At 32.8% G+C, this 18,659-nt stretch overlaps 2 protein-coding genes across 4 annotated transcripts; both read right to left on the reverse strand.

Moving 5' to 3' along the window:
* Nucleotides 1–9,905: 9,905 nt before the first annotated feature.
* LOC118030687 (uncharacterized) lies at nt 9,906–12,581 on the reverse strand. Its single transcript, XM_035034895.2, has 4 exons — nt 12,196–12,581; nt 11,678–11,794; nt 11,505–11,575; nt 9,906–10,325 (listed from the first exon to the last, which is right to left on the reverse strand). Exons 1-4 carry the CDS (start codon nt 12,376–12,378, stop codon nt 10,079–10,081), a joined length of 618 nt encoding a protein of 205 aa, XP_034890786.1. The 5' UTR covers nt 12,379–12,581; the 3' UTR covers nt 9,906–10,078.
* Nucleotides 12,582–14,032: 1,451 nt separating this feature from the next.
* LOC118030688 (probable glycosyltransferase At5g03795) lies at nt 14,033–18,301 on the reverse strand. Of its 3 annotated transcripts, none has more exons than XM_035034898.2 (5): nt 17,954–18,301; nt 16,106–16,982; nt 15,884–16,014; nt 15,079–15,427; nt 14,033–14,742 (listed from the first exon to the last, which is right to left on the reverse strand). In XM_035034898.2, the coding sequence occupies exons 2-5, from the start codon at nt 16,964–16,966 to the stop codon at nt 14,077–14,079; spliced, it is 2,007 nt and encodes a 668-aa protein (XP_034890789.1). In that variant the 5' UTR covers nt 16,967–16,982; nt 17,954–18,301; the 3' UTR covers nt 14,033–14,076. The 3 variants fall into 3 exon arrangements, with proteins under 3 accessions (XP_034890789.1, XP_034890788.1, XP_034890787.1); XM_035034897.2 differs by having other exon boundaries at nt 16,106–17,047; XM_035034896.2 differs by lacking the exon at nt 17,954–18,301 and having other exon boundaries at nt 16,106–17,927.
* Between the last annotated feature and the right edge of the window lie 358 nt (nt 18,302–18,659).

Genomic DNA, 18,659 nt, shown 5'->3' on the forward strand with positions numbered 1-18,659 from the left:
TGACGCATCCTAACACTTATAAGCATTGAAAGAGGGAGGGGGCGAGGTGAAGGGGTGGACCAATAAGAGAAAAGGGACACCCTACGGTACAATGGGGTCGCTCTCTACAGTAACACGCCACCCATCTGATCAATTTTTCCTCCTTTTTTTTAACCAGTTTCCCCTATTCATTTGTCCCTTATCTTCTCGCTACCTCCCATTACCGAACCCCATGAGTATATGCGTCACCGTTTTGCCCTTTTCTGTGGGATTAGAGGTTTCCCTCCCGATTGGTTGGTAGGGATATAATAATCTTATATTACGAGGCTGCAATCTGGGGTTATACGGTCCTACTTTGTGTCTTAATCCATTGCATAATTAATAATATAATATAATATTATGGAGATCTTTTGTAGTCGACGTGGTTTTGTTTGATATTTTGAGGCACCAAACCAAGGGGTTTCACTGTCCACCCGGCTTAAATCTTTAGGCCCATATTTACCCGGTCCCAACATGATCTCACCTCTTTGTACCCAAATAAGCTAAGGCCTAGGCCTACCTACCATCTAGCACCACCTCTATTCTTTTTCTATTTTTCTTTAAGGTTTTTTTTTTTTTTTTTCGAAGAGTAACTTGGTTTCACTTTAAAAAAATTAAAAAAAAAAAAATCAAGCCCGAGCATAGAATCGTTACTTCTTCTCTACTAAATAAAACATTTGAGAACTGATATGGATGAACAGTTAAGCTTTTCTGTAGCTTTTTTTTTTTTTTTTTCCATTCCCCATTTTCTTTATTTTGATTTTATCCTCTCTTTTTTTCTCCATTAATTCTTAAAAAATTTTAATAGTTATCCAGATTACATTTAAATTAATCAAGTTAATTAAATCATGTTGAAATAACTCTCACATAATTTAATTTTAAATTTGAATCAAATAAAGAGTTAATTTGAAAAGGTTTTCATATTAATTTTATTCCTCAATAATCAAATCATGATAAGGTTTAATTAGTTAAAGTAATGTTCCCTAATAATAAAGCTATAACCCCCCCTCCCAAAAATAAAAAAGAAAGAAAAAAGAAGAAGAAAAAGAAGAGAGCTTCCTTGAATTGCCGGGGTCCAGCACGAGTGATTTTGGATAGGAGTTGCATTGATCTCCAACACTCAGCAGCCACCAACTAGAAACGAGTCCCCAACTCACCTGGGTCCCAGCTCTATTACCATTTGTGGTGTCCATGGGCACACAATGGTAACTCGCCACGTGGTGTGTTTATGTTAAGAAGGCAGCTTAATATTAATAAATGAACTTTACCCCGCGTGTTAAAGAATGGCTCCTCCTTGCAGGGCCATTCCTTCCATATATATGGCTATATATTCAGGTTTCAATTCGTGTGATCAACTAGACCAGCGGTCCTGGCAAGGTTTTCTTGGCTCTACATCTAGGTTCAAGTTTTAGTATGTATGTTTGTTATTTTGTGGTGCCTTACTTATTTATTAAATTTGTAGAATATTTAATAAATTTAAAAATTAATCATAATATACATAAAATGATCCAAATATCCTGGATTACCAAAAACAAAAATATAATAGAGTGATCAGCATTATCTTCATGGTCGCTTCATCATGATTGCGCCTTCTAAGAGTCTTATCTTGATTGTAAATTACCGAATGGAAATTTTGGGAAAAAATAGCTTAATTTTGTCTTTTTATTTTAGGAATTGTTTTTAATATCTTCCTACACACATCAATAAATTACCGGTTATTGTGATGTGCCGGTTACGTAAATAAATTGCACATGATGACTCTTTAACTTTAAATCTTTAGCCAATTACCTTTCTCCATTGAATAAATCACATACTCTATCTTGTATCTTTTAGGTATTAATAATGAGAAGAATAGTATATATAGTTCCAAAAATAAAAAAATAAATTGATTATATTTCCCTTACGGATTGGATCAAAAATGTTTTTGAACTTAAAAAAAAAAAATATCAAAGTTATTTGAATTCTCGATTCATATTCTTTATTAATATAAATTTAAAATAAAATAGTGTAAATGTTGTTCTGATATAATTTTTATATATACAATCTGGCTGATTGGTAATAAAAGTATAAGATTGAAGTGACAGAAAAAATGAAAAAAAGTTACAACTTGTTTTTTTTATGAAAGAAAATCATAACTGGCCCTTCTTCAAGATTTATCAATAAAGAAAGGACAACTTAAGTGCTTCATAAACGGGTTTGGAATGCTTTTTAATGTAAAAAATTGTATGTCTTAATCTTATTAAACAAAAGGTTAGTACAACGAATGTTTTACAGTTTATAATAAATTAAATCTCATAGTTGTATTCTAGTTTTACTTGACTTTTTTCCTTTTCCCTCTATAAATTGAACCTAATTTCGTTGATTTTATCCTAAAAAGGCCAAGATGTTCAAATGCATCACGAAAGATGGCGAGAGAGATAAGATTTTATAAGATACGTTAGATGCATAGAAAAAAAACGATTAGCCAACTAATAAAATCCTAGCCCTTCGTTGAACATAAACGACTACGATTAAACTGATGAGAAGAAGACTGCACCATGGAGCCCTAACTTGAGGAAGGCCCAATCAGCCAAACGAAACCCTAGTAGCTCTATTCGCAAGGCAATCGATGCACACATCATTCTCATCGACGCTACGATGCTGTGCCCCCAGATAGCAGCACGCACAAGAAAAAGAAAAAAGAAAAAAGAAAAACCTAGGCTCAACTATCAACAGGGAATTAGACATCATGCTCCTCCTTCTTTAAAAAAAGAATTAATAAAAATACCTTCTTTTTTTCCCCTCATCTGTTTGCAAACAACGTTTGCTATATTTTCTATAAATGAACAAATTGTCACTTCTGATGTCTCCACCGCACTTGCAGAAGAGGCTAAAAAGCAGTACACTCTCGAAGCTGTTGATATTTTCAGTGAACAGTGACTGATTTGGAACTTTAAGTCCACAGCCACACAATTTTACTTGGCCAGTATCTTTTTGCCCTTATTCTTAAGACATTATTTGTCTCAAATCTTGAAAAGTCTAACACGAAAGCCCGACAACATTGTTTTGACCTCATCATATTATCGTGCTGGCATCCTCCTTGACATATACTTGGAATTACACGCCCGTATTCTCTCTCGAGAAACAAATGCAATTGGCCCTCGCGGTTTAAAGTTTATCGCTTGGCTTAGAATGAAAAATAAAAAGATTCTAATGTCTTACAGAGAACGTATTAAATTATAAATACAGGCATACTATACTATACTAGGAACAACTTCACATGCCTGTAAGAGATTTATCTGAGACTTTAAAAAATTAATAGAGACTTGTAATGTGATTGTTTGTGAAATAGTAATCTTTATTTAGCACTCAATATAGTTCTTCTTTTGGAAAAAAATTAAAGGGTGTCAATGTCTACCTCTTATTTCATAAAATAAAATTTAATTTTATTAATTTATAAAAATTAGAGCATTGAAGAAAAGATATTGAGTCCCTTTTGTTTGCTCGCATTAAGGGTTAATTTGAATGGTTAAAGGTGTTTTTTCCGGCTACTCAATTATTTTTTTCTCTAATTTGATTATTTCATATTTACTTTATTTGAAAATTAATTTTATAATTTGTTTTGGATGGGTAGATATTACTATTAAAGAAATTTTTTGATGCTTGATTTAATAAAATAAAATAAAATTTTATTAAATAATTAAGAGTTAAGAAACCTAACTTGAAACTGAAATAAATATGGTAAACTAGTGTAAACAAGCACGATAACTTGGTTGGCACACATGGGTCCGTATGCCATGAACAAGCAACACATGAGGTCAATTTATGTGGGTGAACACGAATTTGAGTTGGATTCGTCGCGGTGTGAGCTACCCAGTCATATGACAGGTGTGATATACTGTTTGTTTCAGCATTTTAAAAGTATTTTTAAAAAAATTTAAATTTTTTTTATTTGCTTACTAACTTCAAATTAATATATTTTTAGTATTTTTAAATTATTTTAATATGCTGATATCAAAAATAATTTTTAAAAAATAAAAAAAACATAATTAACCTATATTTTGATATGAAAAATTATCTAAAAAGCAATCATAATCGCAACAACACTGCCAAACAAAAATGTTCTAACAGCTCATTTTTCTTTATTTTTCTTTCTTAGATCTCCTCAGGATCCGTGTTGTTGTGCAAAAAATAAAAAAGGAATTCTCCTTATTTTTTTTATATCTGATTTTATTATTTTGAATTCTTTTTTTGAGTGTGTTTTTCTTTTTTTAAAAAAACCTCACCCCTCAATATTTTATCCAGTTTAATTTTTATATTAAATTCGATTTCTTATCTTTCCATTACCTTTTTGTTTTGTTTTAATGCAACACCTTGAAATTAAATATCAAACCTGGCGATTGATGTTTATCTTCCATGAAATAATATAATCATAATCTCAAGACACAGGTAATGTATACGAAAGAGGAGTAGAGGTTGACTGAGAGCAGACAGCAGCATCTCATTCTTAATGAATTAATATTGTTTTTTTGCCTGATCTGTTACCAAAACAACTTTTGCTAAGTTTTCTATAAATGAACAAACAGTCACTTCTGATGGCTACCGCAGGCTAACCAATGAACTCTCGAAGCTGTTGATATTTTAAGTGCATGATGACTGATCTCCCAACTTTAAGTCCACAGCCACACATTTTTACTTGGCCACTATCCTTTTGCTCTTATTCTTAAGACATTATTTGTCTCAAATCTTGACAAATCTTATATTAAAGCCCGACAACATCGTTTTGACCCCATCATCTTATCGCCCTGGCATCCTTAACATACCTCTAAGTAGTAATTACACCCACCCTCGATTATAAAATTTATTTAAAAATATAGTTGTAATTGTTTTTTAAAATATTTTTTATGTTAAAATATATTAAAATAATATTTTTTATTTTTTAAAAATTATTTTTAAAATTAATACATTAAAACAATCCAAAAAATATATAAAAAATTCAATCGTTCCCAAACTAGCCCATTCCAGCTTCTTGGACCCTTCGATATATTTTATGGGTGGTTGGTTTTTCATTGGATATTTAATTGACCATACCAAATTGATATTTCTCACGTATAGAGACATATTCTTTGGACCGTCATGTTAGTATTCTACCCGCCGTTAAATAAATATTCGTGTGGTTGATGGGTTTTTTTTTTTTTTTTTTTTCTGGATAATTACCTTATTCGAGAAATAATATAACCCGTCTTAACCAAATCAGAAATACATATTTATATTAGCAGAATTTATAAATTTTTTTAATATATATATAGGGCTGTAAGGCAGGGATCGTTGCAAGGGTGCGTCGTCATCTATGGATAAGGTAAATTGAATCATCGATATGTCTGTACTTTTTTTGTTTTTTATTGCCATGTATTGCACAGTTGAACAAAGGACAGTACCTCCCTTGGCACTGAACTAATTATTTATTTGCCCAGTGGGGTAATTTTTTAAAATTTATTTTTCTTTAGTTTTTTATAATAAAAATAAATCTTTATACAGAAGCTTCCGATTTAAATCGTTAAGAAAAAAAATATTTTATTACAGAAATTATTCTTTTCTTATACATGTATTTTTTTAGTCAATTTTTTTTTTTTGGTAACATGCGTTTTGAATTAAAAGTAAAGACAATTAAAATATTTTTTTTGTCAAAATTTTAATAATTTAAAATAATTAGAAAAATAAACAACTCTTTGATCTAGACTATAATTTCTTATTCTAATAATTTTTTTTTTATTATAAGCATCATTTTACAAAAAAAAAAAATTATCATGATACAAAAGATAAGTTTTAATAAAAAAAAAATAAAAATTATGTGTTAATATTTTGTATGTAATTGAAAAAAAAGCGACTAATTATTATGAGAAAACTATGCAAAAATCTTATAATAAAAAATAACAAATATAAATTTTATTTTCATTGAATACTCATTATCACAATTTTTTTTAAAAAAAACTTAGACTTATATATAATAATTAAGAAATGATTGATAATATTACTAAAACAATAATTATTATTCCGAGAAAACTATGAAGATCTTTTTATTATTATTGATAATTGTATTTTTGAGGAACTTTCATACTTACTCATTTCTCAACAAGTGTAATTTAGTCAAGCTTTCACACGTGTGACTAAAATTTGCAGAGCCTTATGGACTATTGCCATTTTGAACATGCCTAACTAATCATGTTTGAGCCGTGCAAAAAGTAGATAGATACACAAGATTGAATTAGTTTTAAGGAACGTTATCCAAACACTGTTTGATAAAAAATTAAATATTTTTTGTTTAATTTTTTTTATTATGATATGCTATAAAAAAATAAAATTAATAAAAAATATTATTTTAATATATTTTTAAATAAAAAACAAAAAAATTCCCTTGGCCTTGCCTCTTCTAGTAACCAAAGGGGAAGTTCCCCATATCTCTTAGCTATTAAAAGCTTTTTTAGTAGTGTGATTGTGATAGTTTTTTAAATAATATTTTGTGTTAAAATACATGTTAATGATAGTTTTTTAATTTTAAAAAAATTATTTTTGATATCAGTACATCAAAATGATTTGAAAACACTAAAAACATATTAATTTGAAGTTAATAAAAAAATAAAAAATTTTAAATTTTTTTAAAAATACTTTTAAAATACAGAAATAAATAGGCTATAAATCAACTCTTAAAAAACTAATTACATTTTATTTTACTTCATACGTTACCTGTTCCTTGAAATTAGTTTCTCAATTTTTTTAACTTAAAGAAATTGTAAGAGAAAAGACATTTTCTTTGCCTGAAGTGTTATTTTTGTAATATTTTTTTAAATTAATATGGATGTTCAGATCAGCTTATATATATTTTAATTAATTTTATGGATCTTAAAATTAATAATCATGTAAATTTTTAATGATTTTAAAATTTATAAAATTTAAATTAATAATTTCTAAAAATTAAATATAAAATCTGATTAATTGAGTTGTATCCATATTATTATTTTTATAAATTGATTACACTAGTGGCGCCTATTTTTCAATTTTTGTTTTGTTTTATCGAGCAGAAGTTACAAAAACTTCCTGTTAAATTAATTGAGAGGAAGAGACACTGGTCCACAGGAGAGAAACTGTGGTGAGCCATTTGGACCACCCCATTTCATGCCACGTGGAAGCTGGTGCTTCAAGGTGAAAAAAACCTGGAAAAATATGACAGAAAGGCCACCGGGGTTTATCCACAACCCTGAAAAGATGCATGGGGTCACTAGTTTTACTCTTTCCTTGTCATGCTAGCTAGCTATGGTAATTTTTTTTTTTTTTATTCTTCTTAAAAAATTTTTAAATTATTATTATCTTATTGTTCTGATTTATTAATATTAAAAATATAAAAATATTATTTTAATAATAATAAGTTATTATTTAAGATTGTGACATAAAAAGTGAGTTTTTAATTATTTTAATGTGTTGATATTAAAAATAAATTTTATTTAAAAAATATTATTTAAATAAGAGGTCGGCCATAAGCATTTACTGTGCTGCGAGTGACATTGATGAGTACTACAAGCACTGTTTAAGCACTCACTCACTCACTCACTCAGAAAAGCGTGTTTTGGAACTATTAACAAACTTGGCTGGTACCTCCAAGAAGATAACAGATCGACAGCTTGACAAAATTACCAGAGGGTTTAACGAGTGATGTTTTTTTAATGAAAGACATCAAGGTCTTGTAAGTACCTTCCCTCTTCTTTCATGCAAAGAGGGTTTAACGAGTGATGTTTTTTAAAAAATATTAAAACCATAAAACAAAGACAGCTGAGCAGCACTGGTTTAATGTTTTTTTTTTTTTTTTTTTTTTAATGAGAAACAGTTTAAACCACTTAAACAAACACGCGAAGGATTATAAAAGAGGTCATTGATCGTGGGAATCTATGTTCTTTGGAAATTTCAAGTGGAAGGTGCTGGCTGATGAGGCAGGTGGAGCACATACAGAAAGTTTGCCAAGAATAGCAAAAGCCCGTTTGTTTGTTTGCTCGCTCGCTGGGCCAAGGCTAAGTACTGATGTTTCTGAGCAAGTTAAAGAAGGAGACTGCAAAAAGACTTTTATCAAGGCATTAGTACTTGTGTATCAGGAAATTAAGTAGTTAGCAATGAAAGAAGAAAAGGAAAGAGAAACCCTCTCTTCTGGTTTGTATTTTGAAGTTTTCTCCTACCCCTCCTCCCAATTCTGGAAGACCTCATGAAGGTATGTAACTTTGCCTTGCATCTTGAATGCTGCTAATGAGCTGACATGAAACTCTCGTCTTGTGAAAGTAAGGATACAGGCAGGTATGATTGGTTGCTGCAACCAGAAACTTACACCTGCGCATCATTGACACTCTCTCATGCACTTGAAACCTTTTTTTTACCCGAAGCAATGCAGTGGAAAGTTTGAGCACAGTACTGCGGAAAACGGACCCTTCTTTCACCGAAGCCCCACAAGATATTTCCATAGCAGGTATCAGATGATCAAACAGTCAAACCCGCCTGTTTTCACTGTCTTTATTGACCGGTGACACAACACATTAACTTGATCCAAGATTTATTGTGGCCTCGTATGGCTGGACAGTCTGAATCATGCGGATTCACCGCTTGTTTGTCACACGTATTGCCCATACATGGACATTACAGCTTAGTTCAACACATTAAATTTCATGCAGGGTGGGGCCTCATAAGTTCAAAATCATATATTTCTACTCGATCAATGATCTTCAGACATCATACAGCTGGTAGTTATCTTGTGTTTCATGCACATGCAACTGATTATGTGCAAACAATACTCCTGTAGGTATTGAAGTTTCAATATTTATACACAAATACCAGAGAGTGGACACCACTGTCTGTGCCAATAGACATTAATATGTTCATGCATGTCCCTATACAATTACGAGCTTGTAAGCCTTGTGTGCAGACAAATCTCACTGTAAAAGTTCTGATATGAAGCATATGACTGCTCTGCTATGCGTGACAGTATTGCATTCATAAATTCATGGTTTCTAGCTAAGGGTCGGGTGTCCATAACATTTTTCAGAATAGATGACAAGTTTCTTCTAGTCTTTCTATCAACTTGCCATTAATGTCCGTGTAAGCTAAAGGCTTGTAATCAATCACTCATTGTCAGATGCATTCAAGAGGGAACTTTCGCCATCTCATCACATATATTTAGGAGGAAAAAAAAATCATCCGGCTTTAATGCGTACTTAACAAGAAAAGAAAAGTGTCTGAATGCTTTCCTTTAAGCCTAAATTTATTAGAAAAAATATGGGCAGCGATAAGATAAGTTGAAGAAACATGAACACCTTGTTGCATGATATTTGCAAGAGATTTATTCTTTCTTAATCTTGAGCGATTCCATGAGAAGTTCATGATTTATTTTTTGTCTTTCGTTTCCTTTTTAGAATGTCGGTAAAGCATACAGGTATCTTAGAAATAATTATGATGTGTGTGGGTTATACATGTATATGTTTGTGGCCATTAAAAAATCTTAGCCATACACTAAGCTGTCAATAAAGATGATATAGATTGAATAAGTAGTAAAGAAAGATTTGGTTTTTTTTTTCATAGTCCCATGGAGAACATATACAGTTTCAAGCAAAGTGGAATGGATGGAGATTAATCATTTAACCTAGCCTCTAAATATTTTGGATTCCAGTTTAAAGGAGTTCTGTTGGTAGAAACCATGTTAATTTTCAAGCACTGAATTGGATTTGCATCTGTCATGACTACCACATTGTTATAAAAAGAGACAATTAAATGGAAGTCACACCAAATTTTAAGCATGATTAGATCTTCCCTCTTCCAATTCCTGAACGCGTAGTGTCAAAGGAAGTTACTAGCATCGCCAGGTTTAAGTGGAGAAATAAGGGAAATTTATCTACATTTATTGTTTCCAAAAGTTAGAAAATACAAGACTGACTCAATGTATCGGTTATCAAGTTGTCTAGAACATTTGCCGCTATGCAGTTTAAAGAAAACAGATTTAAATGACATGTTTCTAAAAACATGTTACCCGTACCAATGGAACATTTATTTCTTACCCTTTACTTCTTTTGTGACTTAAAATGAAGTCGTCATCGTCACTGTCAATGCTGATTTTCCTCTTGGCTTTAAGGTCACCATTCTTTGATACCTGTTGCTGCTTTTGAGAACTCTTAGGTTTACTAGTGGATGGAGTGGTAGATTTAATGGGAGTTCCCAAACGTTGCATTTTTTGCTTTCTTTGTTTCCTCTCATGTGCCTTTTTGGCCCTCTCAAGGGATAGCAAGCCATGTTCCATCATCCTGCAAATTGAATTGTCATGCCTCTCAAACGAATTGCTGCTGAATTTACTAATTGTTAGTGAAAACGGAAATGAATTTCACACGGTCGACATGAGATATCTAAGACAAGATATCAAAAAGGAATGAAGATAGGTTAACATACCCTCTCATCTAAGACAAGATATGAAAACGGAATGAATTTCACCCTCTCATATTTTTCCTCGAATGAATGAAGCCCAAGAAATCATCAAAAAGGAAAGTAAAAAATACCCATGGAAGTAAAAGACAGGTCAAGGTCTATATGAGATAGGTTAACATCCAGTCGTTCATCACGGTTTGAGAAACAGGTTATCCCTTTTATAGTAATTGAAACAATATCCTCGGTGAAAAAAGGCGAAGGAAGTTTAGTTACTTAACTACTTAATAAATTAAGGAAAGAAAGTTCAAATGTTTTACAGACCATGCACAGTAGTTCAAGTAATAAAAGAAGCAGGCAAAGATAAGTCACCTGTTACCATTCAGGTCATCATTTTTTCCCTACACTTCGCTGTTTATTTTTCACCTGAAGTTGAGACTAGCAAGCTGATGGGTGCAAAACTTACACCAAGGTATTGCAATTCAGTATAGCAATGGAAGCATATAAGGTATCTAAACACTCAATTGTACATGCTCAAGATCACTGGTCTATATAGTAGGGATGCTAAGTTTATTAAATGTTGACATAGAGATGCTTAGTTTGAAAAGCATCACTAGGCTCTAATTTGCTGGGATTCAAGTTGGGGATACAAAGAACATGCATTATTGCACCAGTGTGCACTGGATCAGGCTCCATTGCAATCGGGTTTGCTAAAGGATTCAAAGTCAGCTGAGAAAATGAGTCAGATATGGATATGATATCTAGCTCAATTCTAAGTTTAACATGTTCTGAGTCTTCTGACGCGTATGGCTATGGATAGCAAGGAGTTCAGAGCATCTAAAGTGTACAATGGTAACAGAAAATGAACACAGAGCCACGCCTAATCCCTAGAACCGAGCATGGAAATCCCAATGAAACAGAGTAAGCAATGCAACAATAAATCACAATGAGCACTAGGACCAACCCCAGGTCTCACTCCCATTCAGGAAATCACAGAGGTAGGGGCTGCAACATCTTTTTTAGAAAATCATTTATGATCAAGTAGTTGATGAGGGAAAGCTCACCAAAATTCTGCCATTTCACTGGTTGGAATCTGTTTAGACAACGACTCGTAGAATATCCTAAGTGGTTCTCTCTGTCAAAAGAAAAGGGCAGTAAACATAAGAATGAATGATGCTTTCGACACAGAACTCATTATCCAAAACAACAGCAGAAAATGAAGACTTCAAAGCCAGACCTCTTCAGGAGGATCACATCTCTGACCAGGCAAGGAGAATACTTTCTTCTGCCTCACTCTAGTAGTTGTGGTTGTCGTTGTGGTTCTTGACGAACTCGATGGTGATTTTGATTTTACCTTCAGATGTAAAACAAAACATACATTAAACCTCATGATACCCCAATATAAAATACCAACACCAAACCCATCAAGAACCCAGAAAAAGTACTACCCCAAAAACTAATCAATTCCCTGCAGATTAACAAAATTAATACAGAAAACACCATATCCACATAAACCAATTCATTTCAAACTATACACAATCAACTAGCCAAATCAAGCACTAAATCCATATAATTGAATTGACTGAAAACAGTCTTAAGAACCTCAAAACAACCAAATCACCTATTCCACTATATAAACCAATCAAAACCAGGATGCAAAAGATCACCTCAATAACAAAAATAGCCACTTCAGGATCAAAACATTGGGAAAAAATGAAAAAATTTAAGCATAATTTGAGAGATGGAGTACCTTACCTCAGTTTTAATAGTTACAGCTGAGACAGATTTGTTCTTTGAATCAACAACAGGTTGTTTCTGTTTGCTTGAGATCTCAATTCTCTTAACTTTCATTGAAGATTCAATCTTTCCCTTGGAACCATCAAAATTAGTACTTCTTGGCTTCATTTTCACCGCACTTTGCTTGCTTTCAGTTGCCATACCTATCTATCTATCAATCACCACTTCTTCTTCTTCTTTATCCCTTTTTTATCTTTGATTTTGATCTTATCAATCAAGAAACCTGGAAACTAAGAATTATATAAAATCAAAGGCGAAATTAGGCAGATAAAGGAGAAAGTGTCGAAGTTTGCCGTCTATTGCCGTTTCATGATACTGTTCGTTGTTTTTCTTGAGGTTGTTCTGTAAGATAAAGTACGTTACGACGAATTTATGTATTTATCCTTATTGGTGATGACGTGGATAAGATTAAGGTATAGTTATGAAGGCTAAAATGGTCGTTCAAAAAAGCTACCGTTTATCAGTAAAGATAAGGTACGGGTGATGTCACTGTAAAAGTGAACGATTGCTGGTGGATTTTATCAAAACGGTGTTAAAGTATCAAGGAAGATGTGATCTACGGTTATTAGATGGAGAGCTCACGGATTTATTGTGTAAGTGCTTACCTTACATTTCTGTTGAATTTTTGGTAAGAATCTTGTTTATACTAATTTTCACGTCATTCCAGTTAAAAACACATGACTTACTTTTAACCGTTGATTCTCTTGTGAAAAAAACGGAATTACAAATTCTAGCTTATATATATATAAACCAGCCAAGGTCGGTTTAAAAAAATAAATGAAAACCAATTCTTTTAGATTTAATTGAGTCAACTTCTAACCCGTTTAAAACTTTATTTGATATATATATTTTTAAAAATAATGTTTTAATTTTAAAAAATTTAAACAATACTGTTTTGAATTAATTCAAATTAACTTAGTTATTTGAGTTTAATAAATATATCCTTAATCTGTATGAGAATTTTCAATGACTTTCAAATTCAAATTCCTTATAATAACATAAGAAAAAAAAAACTAATTTGCTTGCAAACCAATCACTAAGAATAAAGTTAATTAATAATAAAGTAATTAAATATATTACTTACTGTTTGTTTTCATTGTTTGAGAGTTAATAATCACTTTTTTAGAATTAATGTTAAATTAATTAGATGATTTATCTAAAATAAGATGGAGAAAACATTTAGTTTTGTGAAATTTGAGAATATTGTCGACGTTAAAAAAATAAACCTTCTGGATGTGTAGCACCAGCTTGAAATAAATAATTAGTTGTGTAATAAAATTGAAAAAAAAAAAAAACGAAGAACATGTTCGGCTCACAACTAGGAAGTTTCGAAGAAGTGACAATGGTAAGGGTCCAACTTGGTTCACTGGTGATATTTTAAGATTTCTTTTAAACAACTGAGATCTCCATCATATCTTGAATTAATAAAGAAAGGGTTTTGAATTCTGAAAAGAATAACTTAATTGGTTAAATTTTAAATTTAATTTTTAAAAATTACTAATTTAAATTTTATAAATATAAAATTTAGAAATCACCGGTTTAAATCTTACACCCCTCAGAACCGATAAAGACTTCCAAACCTCAAGCTTACATGTCACCAGTTTAAATTCGTGAAAACTGGCTGAAACTGTACGAGCTGATGCTGAGAAAACTGCAGTTTTGTGTATGTGGAAGGAGATGACAACACTTGTCTAATCAGAGGAGGTATAAAGCACAGAAGCAGCGGGGTATGGCTGCATAAGGCGATAGATTTTAGGCTCCGACAACCAGATGCTTGAAGCACCTCAAGCTAGACTAAAAAGAGAAACCATTCCAGATTATTTAATTACCATGCAAGACTTAAGCAGGTCTTATTCGAAAAATTCTATTGTACCAAACTGAGTGGAGAATCATATGAAATAAATCATACTTCTCAGGCTTAGAATGCCAAAGAAAATGCTGCTGTACCTTCTTCACTCTCTTATGCATCTCTATATACTTCTCTCCTGATATTGAAACGAGTATATTCTTCAAATTTGGGATATCTTTCTCCAAGACAATCACAGCAAACGATTCCCAATCTAAAACCTCGAAGAATGGAGGCACAAAGTTGTCAGATATTATAACTGGAACACACTCGTAGAATATAGCCTCCACGATTCGTGGGCTGTTCACTTCGTGACCTCTCGGACAAATGCAGAACTTGCTGCTCTTCATGTGTTGAATGTAGTTTGCATTACCCTTGACATGAGGCATAGGACCAAATATTTTCATATCAGGATCTTTGTTGCCCCAGAAATCCAAAAGAACTGGCCTGACATAGCCATGCATGTTACCTGCAAAGAAAGCAAGGATAGGTCTTCGGGAGGGAGGGTTGCCTTCCAAATTTTTGAGAGGATTCTGAACTGAGCGCACATATGTTTCTGGAAGGGACACATCTTTCCCAATGCTGAAGCCTACTTCAATATCAGCATTGCAGAGGGCTCTGATGCAATTGAGCAAAGGCCCCCTAGTTTCAGCAGGTGCCTGAAAAAATGGCATTTTATTACACTACACGCTTTCAAGAACACAGGCAGAGTGCTAAAAAAAAGATGTAATTGGGTGTTTCATTCACCACTTATCATGGGATGAAACCATTTCATTTCGTTCTTGGAATCATCACTTTAGGTTATTGTTAATGTTTCTCGATAGAAAAGAGCTGGTTTGCCTAAATAAACCATAAAATCAAGAATTCAGACAATTCTCTTTGGAGGAAGGAAAAATTGCCGAGAAATTTAATGAACTCTGCATTACATATGTAACATAAAAAACTTAGGGAGAACCCAAAAAGAAGATGACATAAAATTAGGCAGAAAAGTATACCCAATCATGGCATGCGGCAACAAAATGATCTGCTCCACCAGTTCTGTTCCAGAAATGATATTTTGCTGCTATCATGCCTGCATAATTTTTCATGTATTTGATAAGGTTTGTACGGCTGTGTGAGTGTCGTACGTAAAGTGTTAACTCAAGAAGTCGTGAGCTGAAAGGAAGGTAAAATAAATGAGCTTTTCCAGGGTCTTTAGTGACAAAATTTTCATTAGCTTCCATATGCTTCATAAACCATCCTTCTGACGCATATATTCCATCAAGTATTGGCTGATGGAAGATGGGTTTTTCACCATCCTGGTAGACATAAACTCTGAGCATCTTCTCCATTAGTTCATAACTCCTGCCAGTGAAAAGTGACATCATAATTCCTCAAATACTATAAGAAACACTAACTAATGTGGTTTGAACATAAAAACGCCACTGCAAACATGTAGTCCCAGAAAGTAGTTGAAATAGTTTCTTCATATAAGCAAACTTCTAATAAAGAAACACATTTCTAGACAATGCTGAATGATTTCCATGGGATTACAAGGACACAACAGCTTTTCTACAATCTATTGGTAAAGATGCCACCATAGCTCTCAAGTCATAAAACTGCCACTACCTTGAGAGGATCTCCAAATCATTATATACCATGTTCATGATCATCCATCTCCTCCAGTGCCCCAGTTTATGCTTTTCTACACTAGCATAGCATGGAATTCAAAATGTATGATGTTCATTTCTGGTGAAAACAATCACAGAAATGGAGGGATGAAAATTCTGTCAACATATAATATATCTACAAAAAGTATACCTCCTAAACATGGAAACATTGCGATATATAGGTGCATAAAGTCGAGTTTCATTCTTTATTAAGGGTGCATTCTCAATCTGTGATTTTGCAAATAGCATTTCCTGGTCAACTCCTGAAGGCCACAGTGGTCTCTGAAATCAAAATGGTGAAGGAGTATTAATAAAAAATCTGGTATAGAGCTTAGTCTCTTGATCAAAATTTGGATTGGACATTATTACATACCATTGAAGAGGATGAAGCATGACTTTGTCGAAGCAATTCATTCATCTGATGTATTGAGATTACTCTGGATGGTGGTTTCTTGGATGTTTTCCTCTTCGCTGCTGTAACTTTGGATGAGAAAGAACCACTTGTAGACATGGAATAATTATTTGGCAATAATCCAGAATTCTCATCTCTTTTAAGTGCTCCTGCTGTATCTTTTCTCATTGAAGAGGTGTTCGAACTCTCAAAAATCATTGGACTCGAATTTTCATCAGTTGAAAATGTTTTATTAGAGAATGTATTCATCATTGGTGGTGCAGATGAAGGGTATCCAGGGTCAGCATCTGAGCTTCCGTTTCTTCCTGATATTGGAGCAATGTCTTTATCAACATTTATATAGGAAGCGTCAGGTGCCGTAGCCTTCTCTTCTTCAGAGCCATTAATTGTATTTAATGTGGAATTTTTGTCTTGGTTTGCAAGATCATCTGATGTAGTTTCATTTGAAACTAACCCAAAACTGTCACTTGAGCCTCTTTTCCTTTCCGATTCATTACTATTGTTTGGACTTCCTTCCTTTTCTTCTGATTTGCTAACTTCGGCTGTTTCTTTCTTGTCATCTGAGGCTTCATCACTATCTGTTGTCTCATGAAGTATACCTGTGTCAATTGAAAGTGTCATGTTACCTAGCGCTTCCGAACCTGTCGATGAATTTCTGGACATGAAGCTTCTAGTGTTGACGGCAGAAAAAAGAGAGACTAAAACTCTACTGGATGGAAATTCAAGATATTGAACCACTATAACTATAGCAACTGTTGCTCCCACTAGAAAAAGCAATCTCCTTGCTTTCGCAAGGCACAAAAGCTGATATCCTTGATCCATGAACCTTAAAGGACTTCTGATCCAAACAAAAGGGTCACCAAAATAAGTTCTGTCAGCACCGCAGAAGTTCCAAAAATCTAGCTGTAGTACGAAAATTGTAAACACTATATCAAATGGCAATTCAGTCAGAAAGTAAATGCCAATCTTAGATCCAAAGCAAAAACGTCTTGGCATTGATATTGAAAAATATGATATGATGAGCTAGAACCTAAATTTATAATTTGAAATTAAGCTAAAAGATTTTCCACAGATAAGACTCCAAGTCCTCTTATCTGCATCACACCACAGAATCGCCATTTATCCTCAGCACTAGTTCGCCTTTTTTTTATTTTAGTTTTTCTTTCTACTACATTTATTTGAATTCAATATTCAAATAAATCGCCATAGCCTCCCAGAAAACCTAGCACGCCAAAGTTTGAATACATTATTCTAATAAGATGCAAATTACTGATCCCTAGATAATTTTTCCCTTTCAAAAGCTCAAAATGAAATAATTCAAAAGAGAAGAAGACAGAACACTATAACTAGATCTTCAGAAACATATGCAATATTCCCAGAACTTTATTAATTATATCTGGTGGAATCACGCCATCAGTCATCACCAAGACATGGCAAGCAAACTGAATCTAGCATTGCACTTGAGATAAAACTACTTGCATATCTTCCATCAATACTGTCAACTACATGTAGTTTACAGCAGTGAAACAAACTAAAGTAAATGAGAAAGACAAATCTAAATCATGTAACTAGCAACCAAACCAAAACAGGACATCATCAGCAGAGGAAAAGTAATAGAAAATAAATACATCAGAAGAAGAAGAATTTCAACAAAGAAAGGAAAAAAAAAAATGAGGTGCTACCGACAACATTCAAAAGGTGAAATGAAAAGGCATTGTCTAATTCCAACAGATCATGTTAAAGAAATTAGCCGACATATTAAAACCATACACAAAAGGGAATATGCAGATTTGAAGATATCAGACGTACATGAACAAGAAGAAGGACGAGATCACTGGAAGCTGACTCGGTCAGTCAATGGTGATGGTGATTTTGAGTCTTTTAAGGCACAAGTTGTGGCTTTTGAGTTAGTGGGAAAGAATGACATAGGCATTTGCTAGGTGGGGCCTTCAGCGTTTTCGCTTTAGATTCTGTTTCTCAAGAAACGCATAGAAAATCAAGAAATACATCTTAACAGAAGAAGAACGAGGTTATTGGAATACCAAGACCAAAGTTTGAAGGATGGAGATGATCTTTTATTTTTTATTTTTTAATATTTATGAGCTAAGAATAATACTTGAGAAGGTTAAAGGAAAGGCTTTTGGAGTTTTGTTAGAATTCTGGTATGGATTAATCATATATTAATCAACCTTGGATTTAATAAACTAACTATGGTATAGATTAATCATACATTAATCAACCTTGGATTTAATAAACTAACTATATAGAGCATGCATATAACATTTTATATTGATCAATTCAATATTTAACGTTTTAAATTCCAAATTTACTCATGGAAGATAATATAAACAAGCTTTTTTTGAGAACGAATTTTCTTGAAAGTTATCAAAGATGACTGGTGTGATCAAGATATTAAATCCAACAAATGGTTTGATAAAATCCAAAACATAAAAAATTATGGAGATAGGTAGAAGTTATCATAAACGTGTGATCCCACCCATTACTATTTGACTAA

The sequence above is a fragment of the Populus alba genome, chromosome 6 (genome assembly GCF_005239225.2).
Source record: "Populus alba chromosome 6, ASM523922v2, whole genome shotgun sequence".
In the NCBI taxonomy this organism is placed as follows: domain Eukaryota; kingdom Viridiplantae; phylum Streptophyta; class Magnoliopsida; order Malpighiales; family Salicaceae; genus Populus; species Populus alba.

What these genes read in the sequence shown, in the direction of transcription:
- LOC118030687 (XM_035034895.2), bottom strand. Translation starts at nt 12,378, where the DNA reads ATGGCAACTGAAAGCAAGCAAAGTGCGGTGAAAATGAAGCCAAGAAGT. An exon ending in CTGTAACTATTAAAACTGAG is followed by an intron (nt 11,795 to 12,195) that starts GTAAGGTACTCC and finishes TTACATCTGAAG; the next exon opens with GTAAAATCAAAATCACCATC. An exon ending in AGTGAAATGGCAGAATTTTG is followed by an intron (nt 10,326 to 11,504) that starts GTGAGCTTTCCC and finishes TTCAATTTGCAG; the next exon opens with GATGATGGAACATGGCTTGC.
- LOC118030688 (XM_035034896.2), bottom strand. Translation starts at nt 17,140, where the DNA reads ATGCCAAGACGTTTTTGCTTTGGATCTAAGATTGGCATTTACTTTCTG. An exon ending in AATGTTTCCATGTTTAGGAG is followed by an intron (nt 15,428 to 15,883) that starts GTATACTTTTTG and finishes TTTCACTGGCAG; the next exon opens with GAGTTATGAACTAATGGAGA. An exon ending in TTGCCGCATGCCATGATTGG is followed by an intron (nt 14,743 to 15,078) that starts GTATACTTTTCT and finishes CCATTTTTTCAG; the next exon opens with GCACCTGCTGAAACTAGGGG.